We start from the raw sequence: 15000 nt of genomic DNA, 5'->3' as shown, positions 1-15000 counted from the left end.
AAGGCCACCAAGTCAAACATATGTCATTTTATTTGAATAGACAGACTCACACATATTGCATTGCTGGCATGCAAGCTGTGCAAATGTTTGACATTTTTGGCTCCTATTAGTTTCCCATTGACCTCACACAGACGTCAGTGGGGCTAGACAAATCACTATAAGTGCAAACGCTGTACCCTGTAATGGAATAAGGCATTTGCAGTATTTTGACGTTTAATGAAATAGTCTATTTACGTGTTCTGGGTACATGCTTGCCTGTCTCGGACTGTTATGGCCAGTCCCTGGGAGCTTGTGCGCGTTCGTATTTAGATGGGTGCACTCGGCAAAGCATGCCTCGCTGTTGTTTTGCCAAGCCTGTCCGCTTCACAAACAAACAAATTGTATTTCCTGTAACTCAGGAAGCTTTGAGACACAATTTTCCATCCATCAGCATCCATTCAGGCTCTCCAGGGCTCTGTTCGACCCATCAGAGTCCGGCTCTGGGCATTAAAATAATGATGCCTTCTCTATGGGGACTCGAGTATCCATCAGGCCCAGGTATGGGGGCCTTTACCTTGGCCTGAGGACTCCAGCAGGCAGGCAGGCAGGCAGGCAGGCAGGGGGGAATCAATAAGAGCACGGAGCTCTGCACTTAGTGTCCTGGTGCTCTTAGAAACAGGATATCCCCCTTCACCCACCCCTTTCCCATTACCAAGCCCCCTTGAATGGGTTCCTGGCAGAAGGCAGAAGGACTGACTGAAACAGGCTTCCCCTTCTCTTTTGATGATGCCTGAAAACATAGAGTGTGTTTGTGTGTGTGTGTGTGTGTGTGTGTGCGGGCGTGTGTGTGTGTGTGTGTGTGTGTATGTGTGTGTATGTGTGTGTGCGTGTGTGTGTGTGTTTGTATGTATGTATGCATCCTTTTAGTAACATTGGGCCTCATTCTCGAACGCAGTTAAGAAGAATTTAAGAGGGATTTAAGAGGAATTTAAGAGGAATTGGATTTAGGACAACATTTGGCATTCATGAAAGTTTTCTCATCTGGGATTTGCTCTGAACTTCAGAAGACTTTCCGAACTCGAAATAGCAGTCGTAACTCGGCCAGAGTTTTCTCAAATGCGATTCCTTAAAAAACCACAAGATGGCCCCGTGGGCCATCTTGTGGTTTTTTGGGGAATCGCATTTAAGAAAACTCTCCGTGTTAATGAATTTGTGAGAAATCGTTGGTGATTGCGTTCACATCAACTCTACAGATCCTCGGATTAAAGTATCATTAACAATTACGTTTCACATGTAGGCCTATAGTCATGATTCTACGAGGCACTGTGATGTCATAAAATAAATAAAAGCACTACACCGGAATGCTGCGCTCGTCTAGTGAGCGTCGTTTGGCACTGCCGTCTGTGCAAGTACGGCAATCCAGAATTTTCAAGTAGTTCCACGTTGGTGGAACGAACTGCCTAGCACTACCAGAGCAGGCGCGTCCCTCTCTACCTTTAAGAAGCTTTTGACGACCCAACTCTTCAGAGAGCACCTCCCTTCCTAACTGGCACTTCGACTAGTGCTTAACTTGCACTTATAGCAGTTACATTCCTGCACTTCGTTTTTATTTCCTATTTCGTTTTTCTATTTCTTATGTAAAGTAGTATTTATTGTTACACTAGGTCTCTATTGCTCGTAGCTTGACTGTTCTATCCCTTGTACGTCGCTTTGGACAAAAGTGTCTGCTAAATGACTAAATGTAATGTACACGAAACCGCTTTGACATGACTCGTTTACGAGTTGCTTTCGTGTAGATTCGGTCGATTCCGACTGCACACGTCACTACGGTTGCGTGCCCTTATAAGGAGCTGGCAGGGCGTGTATGTATGCAAATTCAGGAGCACGAGAACGCGCTTTCAATTTAAGAAAACTCTTCCGGGGGAGCACAGCCCAGAAAACTTCTGCTGCGTAGGACCGCATTTTCAAGCGTGCATGAATTTGGCGGATGTCTTTTGCGTACGTTGTTTTTCCGAAGCCCGTAAGAAACATTTCAGAAGAAACTTCAGAAAATGTTCGAGAATGAGGGCCATTGAAAGTATGATTGATGTCGACCTGTTTCAGTCACATGTCTTTAGCCTACAGCTGCTGAATACAACTCCGCCGCTGGTCAGGAAGACTTTCCTCTCTGTGTACATAGCTGATGGCGATCTGCAACAGTCACATGGCTTTAGCCTACAGCTGCTGAATACAACTCCCAATAAGACAGTGGCCGCTGGTCGGGAAGACTTTCCTCTCTGTGTACATAGCCTGTTAATATCATGCTGATCTGCAACAGTCACCTGTCTGTAGCCCAGCTGCTGTGCTCTTAGTGAGACGGATGTGTGTGTGACCAGACAAAGAGGCTTTGTGTAAGATGCACTGCAGCTGAGCAGTGGAGGACTCCCATGAACTCAGGTCTTGGTGGATTAAGGGAGGAGTTGTGGCAACAGTGGTTGTTTGTTGTGTCTAGGTGGATCTAGAGATGGATCTGTGATGAGAATGACTGTGCACGCCACTGGTAGAACAACAAACGTTCCAATTGTAATAATAAGAATAATTCTAATCGCAGTTCTAGAATTCTAGTCCTAGATCCGATTCTAATTCTAATCTAATTTCGAGTCTAGTTATAATATTAATTCTCTGTGTGACCTAGAGGGAGTGTAACCTGCGTTGTCATGGGCACAGGAGGCTAAAGGCCATAGCTTCTGATGTCATCACCAGTATGGCATGTCATGTCATGGGACATCCACAGAGACAGAGGGAAGCAGAGCACTCACGCTAGAGAAAGGCACCAACGAAGAAGTCCCATCCACACCTGACCATCATTGACATCCATTATCTGGACTATTTAAGCCCTGTCTTTCTCTGGTTCAGTAACTCCATCTTGGGTTAATGGGGATCCTGTTTCTGTCACTCTTAGTTGGAGGTTTATTTTTTCCTTCCATATTTACCCCCCTCAGTGTTTCCTCTGTTTCTTTGGCATAACTTTTATGTCTTCACTGGAAACTTTAGTCTAAGTGATTTTCCAGAAGTGAAAGCCTGAGCTGAATCCTGTTTTGCCGGTTCTGTTCTCTTGTTTTTCCCTGAAACACTGTATACCTGTGTGTACAACATTACACTTCAGGCATCTGATTGTGGGATTATTTATGATTTAACCGCAGCCTGTTTAAAGACATACAGTACATACTTATGCAGCATATACAATGTAAGTATGCACAGAACAGTATATAATACCCATTGTCTCTTATAGCTGTTTGCATTACAAGCCTTTTTACAGTCAGTGCCGACACCATACAGAATCCTTTTGTCAGCTTTACATCTCAGCATCGTTACTGTGTTTCCTGTTTACAGCAAACAGGCTGCAGCTGTGTGTGTGTGTGTGTGTGTGTGTGTGTGTGTGTGTGTGTGTGTGTGTGTGTGTGTGTGTGTGTGTGTGTGTGTGTGTGTGTGTGTGCAGTATGATTGGTGTTTTAGGTTGGCCTGCCTATAGTAGCCTGCCTATAGTAACCCCTCTCTCTCTCTCCCTTTCTCTCTCTCTCTCTCTTTCTGTGTGTGTGTGTGTGTGTGTGTGTGGTCTCTCTCTCTTTCTGTGTGTGTGTGTGTGTGTGTGTGTGTGTGTGTGTGTGTGTGTGTGTGTGTGTGTGTGTGTGTGTGTGTGTGTGTGTGTGTGTGTTGTCTCTCTCTCTCCGTGTGTTGCAGAGTGGATCCAGGCGGTCCAGGCCCTCATGATCCTGTCCATCATCTTCAGCTTCATCTCGCTCTTCCTCTTCTTCTGCCAGCTCTTCACCCTGCAGAAGGGCGGCCGCTTCTTCCTCACCGGAGTCTTCCAGATCTTTGCAAGTGAGTTGCCGCTCCGCTCCGCTCTGCTCCGCGCGTCCGCTGCGTGATGGCCGACCACAAGCCCACCACCCTGTGCCTGCCTGTGTGGTCTCGGCGTCGTCAGTGTGTCGTCACTGTGTAACCAATCGCAATCATAGATCACCACATAGCTCACAAGTTAGGCCAAAAAAAAGTGGTTCCATTTCTACCATTTCAAACGAGAAGGCACCGTTCTTTCCTACGCTCTCACGAGAAAAAAAAAAACAAAAAAACAGATGTCCAACACATGTGCTGTTTACTTTCACGAGCTTCCTGGTCCAAGACGTGGGATCAGAGGATGAGTTGTGTCTTCATCAGCATGACACGACGCGCTAGCCGAGAGGTTAAAAGAGGCTGTGTGTGCCCGATATAGACGCCGCGTTCTCGCTGGAGGACGCTCCGCTCCGTGTGCCCTCCTGGCATAGAGATTAGTGTTGTGCTGCAGCCACATACACACACACACACACACACACACACACACACACACACACACACACACACACACAGCCACATACCAGAGTCATGTTGTCGTCAGGAACAGTGAGCTGATTTGTACTATATTAGCATTAGCATTAGCATTAGCATGCAGATGAGCCGTCACGGAGGGGCCGTCAGAATGGGTAATGGAGCGATCTCGGGCCAGGAGTTTTGTCTCTTTCTCTCTCCCTCTCTCTCTCTCTCTCTCTCTCTTTCTCTCTCTCTCTCTCTCTCCCCCCGGCGAGAGGAGATTAGTTGATCTCTTTGCTGGCCTGTCCTGCACTCTAAGACTGCGCGTGACTGACGCTGAAATCTGATCACTGGCCTGCGCCCTCAAACAACTCGGGATGGACTCTCCTTATTTGATTTCAAGGGCTCTCCGTTCAGATAACGAGCGCTGCCACCTCCTATCAAGGCACAGGCAGGATAGAGGAGACACACACACACACACACACAGACACACACACAGTTAAGACTGACTGCCATTTAAGAGGCAGGAGGCCAGTGTAGTCTAAGTGTTATCTAAGAAATGAAATGGATTGTAAGATAAAACAAAACAAGACTGGCAGACTGCTAATATTGAATAGCGGTACTATACACAGTCTAATGCTGTGTCATTGTATTATGGGGCATTGATCCACCATATGGTGCAATTTGTCTGGTTATTGCAGAGTAGCTTTCCTATATTGGTATATAAATGGAAACAAAATAATAATAAACTAAATATAAATAAATGTATTCCATTGGGTTCTAAAGTCGTCACATACTGTATATATTTAAAGTCCTATTTAAAGGCTACTGGGAAAAAGTCTCCACATAGTTCGCCTACTGGCTGACCCAGAGGTGTGCCAGTTTGGGCTCGTCTCTACGGAGAGTTTCCAGACGGCCAAACCTGAGTGGAGATATGGTCTGGCTGCGGTTGGCCACCAGGTGCGTGCCCTTTTAGAATAAAAAAGCCATTACCGGCGGCCCATGTGGTGCCGTGGTGCGTAGGCGTCGTGCCAACCCTCCGCTGGCATGGCCCTGCCGGTCAATACGGTGCCCGCGGGGCAGAGCCCAGACAAGCAGACGGCACAAAGTCAAAGAGCGGAAGCGCCCACAACTCTTGGCAGCAGAGACAGAGCCTCGGACTCAGGAGGAAAGGTCATCATGAGCACACTGATGGAGAACCCCCCCGCCCCCCCTCCCTCCCCCTCACCGTCTCCAGAAGGAACTGGGCATCAGAAAGTGCCTTGTCATCGCTGGGCGTCCGAAAGTGCCTTGTCATTGCTGGAGAAGTGGGCTGTGGCCTTTTCAAAGCAGCAGTGGTGGTGGTGAAAGAATGAAGCTCAGGAGCCAGGCGATAAAGGGCAGAGAGAAAGGGAGATAGAGGGACGGAGTGAGTGAGAGAGAGAGATAGAGGGGGGGAGTGAGTGAGAGAGAGAGAGAGAGAGAGAGAGAGAGAGAGGGAGGGAGGGAGGGAGAGAGGGATGAAGACAGAGTGTGAGAGTGAGATAGTAGGAGGGAGAGAGAGGGAGGGAGGAAGGAATGAGGTAGAGAGAAAGAGAGAGAGAGAGAGAGAAAGAGAAGCAGAGAGTGAGATAGAGAGACTGAAAAGTAAAAGAGCGATGGAGGGAGGGAGGGAGAGAGAGAAAGAGAGAATGTGAGGGGTAGAGAGAGTTGGAGGGAGAAGGAGAGAGGTATAGAGTTAGAGTGTCTGAGTCATACCACACCAGGTTCAGGTAGGGACACGGAGCGCCTCGTGCCAACTCCCAGCAGGGATACTCAGACCTCGAAGAAATGAACACTACAGCCCAGAGGTACGCAGGGATACTCAGACCTCGAAGAAATGAACACTACAGCCCAGAGGTACGCAGGGATACTCAGACCTCGAAGAAATGAACACTACAGCCCAGAGGTACGCAGGGATACTCAGACCTCGAAGAAATGAACACGACAGCCCAGAGGTACGCAGGGATACTCAGACCTCGAAGAAATGAACACGACAGCTCAGAGGTACGCAGGGATACTCAGACCTCGAAGAAATGAACACTACAGCCCAGAGGTACGCAGGGATACTCAGACCTCGAAGAAATGAACACGACAGCCCAGAGGTACGCATGCAGGGATACTCAGACCTCGAAGAAATGAACACGACAGCCCAGAGGTACGCATGCAGGGATACTCAGACCTCGAAGAAATGAACACTACAGGCCAGAGGTACGCAGGGATACTCAGACCTCGAAGAAATGAACACTACAGGCCAGAGCTACGCATGCAGGGATACTCAGGCCTCGCTAGGTTAAGAAATGAACACTACAGCCCAGAGCTACGCAGGTGGTTTCCATCCCGGACCTGACAGTAAACAGACTGGCCAGCACATCACTGTAACTCAAGCTCATCTAAAGCTTTATCAGCAAGGCTCTACAACATCAGTACCAAAGTGAAGGCCATGTGGAAAACAAACATAGATAGACTACATCCATAGTACAGTTCAAAAATGTATATGCAATAGAAATAAATAAATAAATAAATGGTAAGATTGTAAGATTAAAAGAAAACGATTTCACAAAAATATGAAACAATAAAATTAAACGATTTCACAGAAATGAAACGATAAAACAGAAACCTTTCTTTATTCTGTAGCTTGATCAGCAGAAACCTTGTTGTCCTGTTTCTCACCGTGTCCCTCTCCCTACCCCACCCTACCCTACCCCACCCCACCCCTCCCCTCCGCCTCCCCTCCGCCTCCCCTCTGCAGGCCTGTTTGTCATGAGTGGCGCCATCATCTACACGGTGAAGAGTCCTGATTGGGTGCACGCGTCCGAGTCCTACGGCTTCGCCTACATCCTGGCCTGGGTGGCCTTCCCCTTGGCGCTGATCAGTGGACTGATCTACCTCATCTTAAGAAAACGCGAATGAGCCCTCCCCCCTCCCCCCGCCCCACTCTAACCCCACCCCCAAAATCCCACCCAACCCCCCACAACAACCTACCCCCCCCCCCCGATCAACTCCAGATAATTAAGCTCTGAAGCCAAAGCACCCCCCCACCCCCCACCCCACCCCCCAGATAAACCCTGCGTCAGCCTCTCTCAAAAACCCATGGGTAACACTTCCCTTGAAAAACAAAAAAACCCATACACACCAAAAACAGACCTGTAATAACAATCAATACTGTCATAATTTGAAGATGTATATAGTATCGATGGTTTAAAACCTATTTATAACACTTTTTACATATATGTACATAGTATTGTTGTGTTGCTCAGTCGACAAAAAAAAATACTCTGAAGAGCTTGTTGTTGTTGCCGCCATTTAAAATGCCTAAAATAAGTGTGTGTGCCATGGTTTAGTTACCTTTAGTTTAGACCTTTAGTCTATAATTGTTTGTGTTTAGTTATGTTTTCTTATAATGCGAAGAAAAAAAACATATAAAAATGTGTCGAAGTATTTTAACCAAAGTGCATGTGTAAAGTATAGGGGCATAGGGAAACTGTTTTGATCTAAGATATACCATGAAGTGACACGAGCAAAATGGCATAAATATATACTGTTTGAAAAATGTTTGATTTTTCAGTTGTTTTTGGCTTTTTTTTTGTAAGATGACAATCATTTGATTTTCAACAATATGGTGCTATAGTATAACCATTCCTTTTTATTGAACCATTTAGCCTTGATCTAGGGTAAAACAATGCAGTTTTAATTGATAGCCATTTAGCCTTCGTGGAGGGTAAAACTACGCAGTTGAAATCTTGAAGTAAAGTGTCAGACATTCACACGTGCCTTTTGTTTTTTTTTCTGTGCAAATAGAGCTCAGCTGACTAATATTTACATTTTTCAACGTTTTAATCTTTCTTCTTTCTGTTTTTTTTTTTTTTTAATACATGTTTAAAAGTAGCATATCGCTATTCATTGTAAGTTCAGTGAAGTATTTGTTTTTCGAAACAAATCCGGGCTCTGAAACATGGTTCATTTTCACTGAACAACAACAACAGAATAACAACTGTTATTTGTTTTTGTTTCTTTTGTTTAACAGTAAGGCCATTGGCAGTATTAAACAAAAACAGTACCAATGTTTATAATGATTTCTTTTTTGTTTTTGCCTTAGCAAGGATGTAAGATAAAGGCATCATATGCGAGTTGTATCAGAACTAGTGTGTTGACAGACATCTTGGATTCAACATACTGTATACAAATGTTTTTTTTTGTTTTTGTTTGTTTGTTTGTTTGTTTTCTTAAGCATTGTGTTGCTTTAGTTGGGACATAGGTAGGCTCAGACCTGTGTTCTGATCCTCAAAAACATCTTGCATCCAATGGTTCATACTCGAACAGATTCTGCATCCTTGACAAATCCGCCTAAATGGACTAAGCACGGTCCAGTAAGACCATACGCCACATAGATACCAAAGCGAGCATCAGAGAACCCTTAAATATTTATGCTATAAAACCTTTATGGATGTAGACGTTATGTACTCTACTTACCTACTCACTTTAATATATACACCGGAAGTACCAATAATGTTGCATTACAAATACTTTAAGGATAAAGACTAACATTTGAAGAGGAGGAACCATGTCTCAGAATTGCCTGTGTTGCGTGTACGTTGGATAGCTGACCCTTGGGAGAAAATGGAAGGATTTTTGCAGCTGCCTGTGCAAAATATCTGTAACTCATACTTGAATGTGACATGCTGCAAGCTCGTGTCTCCTTGAGAAACAGGTGTTGTACCTTTTTTCCCCGCCTTTCTGTCCATTTCTCCTTCTAATAAAAGCAACCTTACCAGGCGTCATCCTGGTGCCGGGTAATTTGAAACACGATTTGCGTTCGTTAGGTAGTGTTGGCAAGTGATTTTTTAAAGTTTTATTTAGACAACTAAAAAATATCACATATACTAAATTATTTAAATGCAGGACAACACGCAGGACCCCCTAAACTCACAGAGTATGGCATCAGCCAGATTAAAAGCAGAAGTGTGTTTATGAAACCATGTGTGTTAATACGCCATGCTTCATCAAGGGATAGCACTGAAACCAAATTAAATAAACGTTTGATGAATTGCCTTGACAGTTGCTTGTTTAATGTATGTGTTGACTACGCCGGAAGCGTCCAGTGTGTGTGTTCTATTTCCTATCCTAAACAGATCATGAACAAAATGTAGCATACGCACATATGGAAAAGTCTGCAGGCTTTCTGATCATTTGATCTTTGCCAACAGCAGTGACATTAACAAAAAAAAAGCAAAATCTGAAGTTTATGCCCATTAAGAGCGGATGATTAAACCAAGTCACAATCAGTATAATTAGCACTCTGCCGTAAATTGGCCCTGCTGTGATTGTCCAATTAGAGAACTTCAAGTATCTTGTAGAACTTGTGAGGTACACCTGTTGCGTAAGTACTGCCTACCGCAGACCTATACCGTATAACGTCAGGAGCTGTCTGTCAGCTGGTCGTCTTAAAGCTGTCACGCGGAGTGTCTGAGGAGCGTGGCCGCTCCGATGTCAACGGCGTCGCGTTTCACTGTCGGGTGTTGGGAATGAGGTAGACCAACCCTCGTGCATTCTATGCACGCGGTTCACCTTACAGAGCCGGCGGGCATCCATACCAATGGACGTAAAGACACTGTCGAGTCAACACGAACGTACGAAGATGGGTTCGCATGCTGCCAAATGATTACGCCACACTGTCGCAATGCCTTTAAACTGTCATCTAATTGGTCAGTTCAGACTCAGAGAGAAATGCACGTTTGTATGATTAGTAGGTCCCAAGTCCCTGTCTGTTTTAGATACTTACAGCAAGTCACGGCTTTGTGTAGATTGGGAGGCGCGCTTTGTCGGAGGAGTCGGAAGCTCCAATGAAGACTGCTTTGTAGCCTTCGCCGCCTTTCCGTACTGATTTGTAAAGCCACTGAACTTGTGTCATTTGTGTGCTGAGTGTTATGTTTCAACTTTATGTTTAACTCAATTAAAGGTTGTTTTGAAAATAAAGAATGTTGCTCACTACACAAATGCATTGGGTGTACATTTCTTCTCCATTCAGCATTACATTATTTAGTTAATTGAAATGTTTTACTGCTAGATTAGATTCATAGAGAAGTTTAAATTGGGAGGTCGTTGGGCAATCATAATTCCTTAGTTATAATACCTGGCTATTACCAAACCTACAAGACAACAGACATCACTGGTCGTTTCCATTGGATAAATGGGAAAAGTGTGATAACATCGCCATCGTGTGTTGGTATTTGAGTACATTAGTGAACCTATGTTAGTTTCAATAGCTGGGATTTCAGCAGTATTAAAAACACAAAATAAATAAAACATAAAATGATTGGCTTTAAGCAAGCTAATGCTTTTGTAATATGGAAAGCAGGAGTCTAAATAATGACCTTTCCTCCTCACCCAGCTTTAACTCCATACATTAATACCAGTGCGATGTGCGAGTACGATGACCCATGGGAACATACTGCCATCTTGCGGTGACTTTAGGAAACACACCTTTAATGAATCACTATAAAAAATGAATGTGTTAACATTCTCAGAAAAAAGAACTAAGAGTTAAAAACAGAAATAGTGCAGTACCTGCTGCATACTTTACGAATTTGGAGCAATCTACATGAAATTTTCAGTCAAGAGAAGACATGTTGTAGTTGGATGCCTTTAAATACTGATTTTATGCATTTGACAAGCTTTGACAAAGAGTCTGTGTGTGGGAATTTCCGTGATACGATAGACTGCTCCCGAGCACCTGTTTAAACACCATACTCTCTCGTTGACATTCATATATAATCACTTCAAATATGTAGGTTGTGCATGCCCTTATTCTTTGCTGAATTATGCTGACTGTAACAGCAGGATCAAGGGGATCAAACTGTTTTTAATTGCCTTGGGAGTTCGCAGAGGAGATGATATTCTGGTGAGGCAGGGGAATCTCATTTGAGATCCAGACTGGGAAGAAGATGTGGGGATGGAACTAGGCAGAGAGAGGGGCAAGCCATACTTAAACTATACCCCCCCCCGCCCCCCCCCCCCCCCCCCCGCCCAAAACAACAAATTGTAATTGTGGAGAATGACGGGGTCAGGATTTGCACCCCTGTCAGTGAAATCCGATATGCCCCTCCTCATTCCCCTCACCCTGTACCCCAAACAATGTGGGAATGACATTATCGAACCCCCCGCTACCCCAAAACATATGCAGACACACTCTCACACAGATTGACGCACACATACACACACACACACGTATAGATACACATGCACACACACACACACACACACACACACACACACACACAGTCACACGCACACCCTCTCTCTCACACACACACACTCTTTCTCTCCTTCCCCCTCAAACACTCACTTATACAATTTCTCTCTTTCACACTCACACACGCACACATGCAAACAAATCACATCATCACACACTTAAGGATGCAAATTAATTGTATGAAAATGTGCTCCATCTTCTCTTGTCCTTGTCCATGGGATCTCAGACGAAGACAGGAGCCGCAGCTACACCGTCTGCCTGTGGCCTCCTGCTTCAGGGTCTCCTTGCCACTCTGCACGACCCAAATAATCTTACAAATGGCAAGCTAAGAGTATTTGTTTTAGAGAAACAAAAAAACAAACACAAAGACGTAAGTGCTTTAGGAAAACGACAGAAGTTCTCAGTCTTTGCGAAAAAAAGCTTTTGATTTCTGGGTACATGCATAGCACCAAGATTATGGGAAAATTATGCTTTTTAATGGACAGGACAGTGGGTAGTGGACAGGAGGTGTGTATGAGGGGGATGGGGAGTGGGGTCGGGAAATGACCTCAGGTCAGACTCGAACCTGGGTCCACAATGCCAAGGCTGTTGGTGTGCCAGCCCCCCCCCCCCCCCCCCCCAACAAAGCCTTTTATTGGTTCTTTGTGCTGTCCATCAAAAGCTTGCCCTGTTTTCAGAGAGGCCTGGAATAGAAGGACCAAAACGCCGATGCCCCACTGTAAATCACATGTAAGATGCATCTTGAATTAAACACATAAACATCCGAACAAACTGATAAACGAACACTTCACCTTTTGTCTGAGGTGGCCGTGCACTTGGCACGGCCATTCAGAAGGGAAACACGAGAGAGAAACACGGGAGAGAAACACAAGAGACATGACACAAACAACAGAAGCGCCATTGTTCAGTTGGCACAGTGCAGGTGCCCTGTCCAAGGATGGATGCCCCCCCCCCCCTCTCCATCCCTCTCCATCCCTCCCACCCACCCCTCACCCCTGTGATACTCACCCCCTGGGGGGGTCAAGGACGAGACGGAGAAATAATTACGTTATCCTTTCATTGCCCCCGACGCCCGCCAGCCTTTAACTCCCTCCTAAAGTCATTATCTCCGTCCAGCCACGTTCTTCCTCACAGTCTATGGGGAGACAATATATGCTTTTTCTTTTTAATTTGTGGGACACAATACAACGGAGGCGAGCTGAAGGAGTACCTTAATCTATCACTGCCCCCTTTCATGAGGGGGGGGGGGGGTTGTGTGTGTGTGTGTGTGTGTGTGTGTGTGTGTGTGTGTGTGTGTGTGTGTGTGGTGGGGGGGTCGTAGGGTGGAGAGGGGCGGGGGTCTGACTGCCAGGACATGATAAAGCAGTGGAGCATGAGTTGTAAGGTTTGTGGGGGGGGGGGTGTGATCTGAGGAAGGGGGTGGGACAGACATAATTAAAACTCATGAAATTCAAATGGGTCCTTATTCTTCAGTCCGAGGCTCCTGTGGGCTGTAGTGTCTGTGTGGGACACACACACACACACGCACACACAGCAGAGACCCCATCTGCTTGCCATCACCCGAGAAGAACGTCCAAAGGCCGCCGTAATTTGTAGCTTTTAATAATTTTTTTCTTAATGAAAAAAACAACTGAGATGAGAGAGGAGTGGGTGTGAGTGAGGGAGAGAGATAGAGGGAGAGAGAGAGAGAGAGAGAGAGAAGGAGAGAGAGCGAGAGATAGAGTGAGGGAGAGAGAGGGAGAGGTGAAGGAGCAAAAATGGGCAGCTGTGCCAGATTAGAGTCAGTGATGTGGCTCTTTTCACATACGTGTGCTTTTTCACAACACACACACACACACACACACAGAGTCACAAACACACAAAGTCACACACACACACACACACACACACACAGAGTCACACACACACACACACAGAGTCACACACACACAAAGTCACACACACACACACACACACACACACACACACAGGAGCATGGTCTCCAGAGTTCCCTTCAAAGTTGACCCCAAGCAAAGGTGCCCCCGGTTTCCCCCCAAAAGGCTCCATAAATCCCCCCTGGAGGAGCCTGCGCCTGTTTAAAACCTGATCTCGGGCCACCGAGGGGGTCAAGCGTACCCCCGTAACCCAGGAACAGGTCCACACTGGGCCTCTTCCCCAAGTGCATGTTCACAGAGGTCAAAGGTCAAGGCTTTGGGGGGCGGGGGAGGGGGGGGGGGGGGGCAGTTCCTCCAGCCAACATCCATCCTCACCCAGACCCCCTGATTGTTTTCACAGAAATAATAATAAAAAAAAAAGAAAGAAAGGATACAAAAAAAAAACTTGGCTGTGAAAACACAGACAGGCTCCCGCAGCGCGGCAACAGTTGCCAGGGTCAAGGTCAGACTGGAGGTCAGTGTAACGTTGCAGCCCCCCCCCCCCCACCTCCGATGCAGCCCTGTGCTCCGTGGTGCGTCCATCACGGTGTCCCGGTGAAGAATGGTCCCCCTCTCCTGATGGACTCCGTGACTAAATCAACCCTTCTCTGTCTCATCGCTCAGCCCGGGGGCTCACTAACCTCCGCTCATCGCTGCCCGTTGTGTCCGCCGCCAGCAGATTTGAGAAATGTGCTGCTAGCCTTTTGTGCAGCCATAGTTTGCTAATGTGTTATTACGGTCTGTTATTTGTCAGTCTAATGAAGAGCCTGAAACATTAGTGGTGTGTTGGAATAGATAACACATCCCGAGAGCTACGTCCAGGGTGCATTCAAACCTCGTGTAGGGTTTTCTTGTTACTATGACGATCCGGCACATAATTGACTTACTGCTCACACACTTGCTACTACTCTTTGGGAGGAGCCAGCAGAACATGTACTTTATCCCTCTAATACTCTAACACTGCACTCTATAATACTCTATAATACTCTATAATACTCTATAATACTCTATAATACTCTATATCACTCTATAATACTCTATATCACTCTATAGCACTCTATAATACTCTATATCACTCTATAATACTCTATATCACTCTATAATACTCTATAGCACTCTATAATACTCTATATCACTCTATAATATTCTATAGCACTCTATAATACTCTATAATATTCTATATCACTCTATAATACTCTATATCACTCTATAATATTCTATAGCACTCTATAATACTCTATAATATTCTATATCACTCTATAATACTCTATATCACTCTATAATACTCTATAATACTCTATAATACTCTATATCACTCTATATCACTCTATAATACTCTATATCACTCTATAATACTCTATAATACTCTATATCACTCTATAATACTCTATATCACTCTATATCACTCTATAATACTCTATAATACTCTATATCACTCTATATCACTCTATAATACTCTATATCACTCTATATCACTCTATAATACTCTATAATACTCTATATCACTCTATA

At 45.2% G+C, this 15000-nt stretch overlaps 1 protein-coding gene across 1 annotated transcript in view; it reads left to right on the top strand.

Annotated features, from left to right (window-relative positions):
- Positions 1–7280, top strand: part of pmp22b (peripheral myelin protein 22b) — a 13741-nt gene extending 6461 nt beyond the window's left edge. Inside the window, exons 4-5 of the mRNA XM_031561333.2 lie at positions 3700–3840; positions 7076–7280. Coding sequence (XP_031417193.1) covers positions 3700–3840; positions 7076–7236 — 302 coding nt within the window. The 3' untranslated portion in view covers positions 7237–7280. The remainder of the gene's footprint in view (positions 1–3699; positions 3841–7075) is intronic.
- The last annotated feature ends 7720 nt before the right edge of the window (positions 7281–15000 follow it).

Source organism: Clupea harengus, chromosome 23, assembly GCF_900700415.2.
Source record: "Clupea harengus chromosome 23, Ch_v2.0.2, whole genome shotgun sequence".
Taxonomy (NCBI): Eukaryota; Metazoa; Chordata; class Actinopteri; order Clupeiformes; family Clupeidae; genus Clupea; species Clupea harengus.
The sequence above is the reverse complement of the archived record's forward strand: the minus strand, read 5'-3'. Positions and strand labels throughout refer to the sequence as shown.